General features: G+C 27.6%; 1 protein-coding gene across 1 annotated transcript; it reads left to right on the plus strand. All coding sequences in view use genetic code 6, as the record gives it.

Annotated features, from left to right (window-relative positions):
- Positions 1-616: 616 nt before the first annotated feature.
- On the plus strand, positions 617-4,837 carry TTHERM_00222220 (hypothetical protein; the record flags this gene model as incomplete). The annotated part of the gene is made up of 1 exon (XM_001014150.3): positions 617-4,837. The coding sequence occupies one exon, from the start codon at positions 617-619 to the stop codon at positions 4,835-4,837; it is 4,221 nt and encodes a 1,406-aa protein (XP_001014150.1).

Below are 4,837 nucleotides of genomic sequence, written 5' to 3' on the forward strand. Positions count from 1 at the left end.
TTAAGAGCTCTTATGATTGAAAAGGAAACTGAATGAAAAATAAATAAATAAATAAAGAATTAATATATGAATCAGTCAAGCTGATGACAATGAGTTTATAGCTTATTAAAATATTTGTTTATCTTTCAATTTGTGAATTAAAAAAGAAGAAGAAAAAAAAAGAGTAAACAAAATTTTGGATAAAGACCAACAATAATGAAATTAAAAGGAAGATTTGTATCCTTGTCTTGCCTGAAAAAATTCATTAATAACTTTGCTCATATTAAATTAAATAACAAAGACAGTGAAAAATAATTGAATCGTATTGAGAAATTACTACTCATGAAAGGTAATTCTTATTAACCAATTAAAAGCCATTGTGAGTAAATAAATTATCATTAAAAAATACTAAAAAAGCATTGAAAAAGCCTAAAAAAGTGAATGAAAAGCATTATAAAAGTCAAAATTCATAGATAATTAATTTATAATTTAAAAGAATATTTACACAATTTTATAAGCTTAAAAGCAACAAGGTAATCAATCAAATTTTTTTTATAGCAGCTCAGTGTTTCGAATAAGGAGTCATTGAATTAATTCATTATTTATTCATTATTAAGGAAGGCCACGATTAAATTGAATGAGCGTTTCATCCCAAGTGCGTAAGCTTAGCACAAGCCCATTTTCTCGTGATGTCCATATGACAAATCAGAAATTGAAAAGCATGCAATAACATACAGAGCATATTTTAAAGATGAATTAAAAAAAGAACATGTCTTTAGCTACTAATTTAGGTTCAAAAATTGGAGTAAACAATAATACTGATGATGCAGCAAGCAGTTAATTATATAGTTAAAGTTAGAAATTTAGCTGTTCAAGCAATACAACATCTCCTAAGATTTCACCTAGAGAGTAATTGCCTTCATCGCTTATTTTATAAGCAAATAACACTCTAAATTCTAAAATGAGTAGCAGTAAAATTTAAACTCAAACAAACAATGTCGCTCAGAAAAACACTAATTTAACTAGCTAACAATCTATTTAAAGTCATAACTTGTCAAAATAGGCTTAAAATTCTCTCAAATAACTGCAAAAAACTCTGCACTAAAACAGCAGTAGCAATACAAATAAAGGTAAATCTTAGAGTCAAATACCTGGTAAATATACACTTTAGCAAGATACATAAAATATTAGAATATCAACTCTTGGTAATTCATTAAAGCCAAGTGAAGATACGCCAAAATTCAAGCACTTAAAAAATGGGGATTGGCAGAGTTTGGAATCAATTTAAGGCTTAAACAACTTATAAAGCTTAACTGGAATTGAGGAATTTGTTCATCAGAATAACACAAATGTTCTTTGTTCTGTTTTCTCTTTTGGACACGACAGCGATGATGAAGAAAATGGAAATTTGGACTAAGAAAAAGTGAAAAGATGTGAACCTGCTAAACCCAGCTAATTTTCTTAGGTTAATTCATCTAGCAATGGAGAAAAGAAAAAGAGAGTTTCGTTCTGCGATCCTACCATTCATACATTTTCTGCAGATGAAGATATTAAGAGATTCGACCACTATTATGCTGAAAAAAATCCTACAAAAAATAACTAAAATCCTCAATTGTTGAATTAAATACCTTCTTGTCTTTCCTAAAAAAATAATTAAGCTAGGCATTCTTCTCCAATCTCTGCTTCATAATAACCAGTAAATCAGCCCGTTTCAATAATTAAAAAACATGATTAGACATAAATTCATCATTAAAAATCTAATTTAACAAGTGAAAACTGCTAAAATAATTAATTTGTCAATAACTAATAAAATATAAACTAGAACAATAAAGCAGATAATAACAATATAATTGATGGAGTGTTTTATTCGATGTAGTAAGCTATTTCTTAAGATTAATTGAATAATCACGCTATTTTCGAATCTTTCGCTCCTAAGCAACCTTAAGGTTCAAATATTTAACATTATTCGCAATAATCTTAAATGCAAAATTAAATATAGAAGTAAAACTAAATCTCAAATAACTTAGGAAATTAAAGATACTCCTCTCAACCTGTTAACCAGTAAAATCAACCAAATTCTATTTCAGTACTTATCTAAAATGCTTTTAAAAATTTTAATCAAAACACGACTTCTTAGAGTAATTTATAAAATAGAAGTTAATCTCCTCATAGAGATGATACAAGCATGAACAGAAATATTATAATTACTGATAAAATTAATCACATGAATATAATAAAAGAAACTAGTTAAATCACTAAAGATTAAAGCAGTACTACAACTAATATCTAATAAAACAATTCTAATACTCAAAACTCAAAGTTAGAAGAAGCTAGAAAAAATCTAGTCAAGCGCGATTCTCACAGCATTAGTGAAATTATTTCTGTTTCACCTTTAAAAAAGACAACCAGTCACGAATACCTGCTTTGTAAAGATTAAAATGGAAATGGCAATTAAAATGACCAATTTTCAAGTCGAAGTGAGTTAGTGCTAGCTAGACTCAGCAAATAAGACTTATTATCAGAAGATAACAATAAAAATATGATCAATTAGGAATAAAAATTGGTAAATGAATTCTCGCTATAAGATGTCCAAAATATAAAAATAGAAAATTATCTATAAGAAAATACTTCTAAATCAAACGCATCTATTATAAACTAATAAAAGAACAATACTGAAGTTACAAATAATTATATCAATAATAATAATTATAATGTTAGTAACGCAGATATTTTTTTAAATAATAATTTTGCGTCATCAACCTTAATTGGTAATTCACCCCATTCATCTATTCCTTAATCATATTCAGCTCCTTCAAACAACAATAACAGCAACCAAAATGCTCATAATTTTCCTACAACTAGCATGAGTCAAATCGCCTAGTAAAATTAATAGGGAAGTAATTAAAAAGATAATAATAATATAGCTTCTGCAGCTTCATCATTCATTTCTTCGTGTTCACCTCCTTATCGTTCATATGACTAAACAACTTTAGCTGGTTCTTCTAACTTTGCAAATACTGACATAAAGCTTTCTATTATTTAGCCTGTAAATGCGTCTTCCTTTGCGTTTGGATCTCAAATAACACTTTCTCCATAAGAGTCTATTTCAAGTATCCAGACAAGTCAAACCTACAACCTGAATTTGAATAGCAATCCTAATTAGAATGCTTAAAGTAATCCGTACAATTCTTATTACTAATAAAATGTAAATCCCTTAAGTAATAATTCTCTCAATAATTTCAATGGATTAAACAGCTTACAAAATAATCTCTAAGGAAATCAATCAAACAATTAACTTATAAATTAATAAAACCTTAATAATAATAGCAATGTAATTTATTTAAGTAACTAAAAGGGAATTCAAATCCCAACTTGTTTGAGTAGCTCTTCTTCAGACGCAAACGCAAATAATAACACTACAGCAAATACAAATAATAGCTGTGCTAATTTAGACCTTTATAAAGTTAATGTACCTTCGTTTGATCCTTCTGAGAAAAGCAGACAAGAAAAAAACAGTCAAAACATAATAAAAATAAATTTAGAAGAGATTGCTAATAGCTCCCTCAACATTAACTGTCAAAAAGAAGAATAAAAAGATTTGAGTAGCAACTCAAATACTATAACAAATAATAGCAATCTGACTAATAATTAAGCAGGAAGCATGACAGCAACAAGTCTGAATAACAACTGCACAATAAATTCTCCCTTCAGCATATAGTCAAATTAAAATTTTACTATGACATCAACAGCTACTGCATTCACAAATAATAGATAAAGTTTCGAAACAAACTTTTGGAGAAATGAAGCTGAATTAACTCCATCTGAATATTTCCTTTCATTTATAACAAATAATCCTAAGCCTTGTCCTAAACCTAGTATTGGAGGCGGTATAGGTACACCTCAATCAAACCCTTTAAATTAAAAGAAAAATAGCATAAGTGTAAAAGATTCATTCATTTCTACATAATCTCATTTCATCCCTAAACAAAACATCGATAATAATTTAGATAGCTCAATAGAATTTTATCAAAATAATTTCTCATCAAGTTGCAGCTATATTAAGTAAAATAATTAAACCAATTCTAAATTATCACTAAGCAACACAGCTTCATACGGAATCGAGCAATCTAAAGTAAAATCAAAATCCCCAAATAGATTAAATTCTTATGGTACAACTTCTCTAAAATCATCTTAGTGTTCTTCAACAACTTAATCTAAAAAGTAGATTTAAACTCTTCAATAACAAGCAGAAATTAAAGGCAACGGTAAAAACAAAAGTTATTCAAATTACACAAGCACCTCGTAAAACAATATCCATAGCTCTGATACAAACCCATATTAATAGCAATTTTATAGTTAATATTATAGTAAAACTTCGTTATCTCCATCTAAGAGATTAAACTAAATTGAATAGGACAACAACAACAACAACCAAGTCCCAAATTAAAGCCAAAAACGCCCCGTATTCCTAGAATATAACAATGTATCTAGCATTAAAAAGAGCAAAAACTTAAGCAGCAGCAACAACAATACTAATACTAACAACAAAAATTAAGAAGTTAGAAATAAAATAACAAGCCAACTTAATAAAAGAAAGACAAGTGAGTAATCTTAGGTAAAGAAGGACATAACATCTTTTTATAACATATAAAAAATAACATAACAGAATAATATGTATAACAACTCTCTAAACAAAAGAATCGGCACATCAAATCATAATAATTCTAGGGATTAAATAATTCAGAACTATTACCAATTCCAAAATAATTTTTATGAAAAAGCAACTGAGCCAATCAATAATAACATCAATAAAAATTATAGCTAAGAAAGATAAGCTAAAAACTCATCTCTTATTTGA

The sequence above is a fragment of the Tetrahymena thermophila genome (assembly GCF_000189635.1).
Source record: "Tetrahymena thermophila SB210 genomic scaffold scf_8254665, whole genome shotgun sequence".
Lineage (NCBI taxonomy): Eukaryota > Ciliophora > Oligohymenophorea > Hymenostomatida > Tetrahymenidae > Tetrahymena > Tetrahymena thermophila.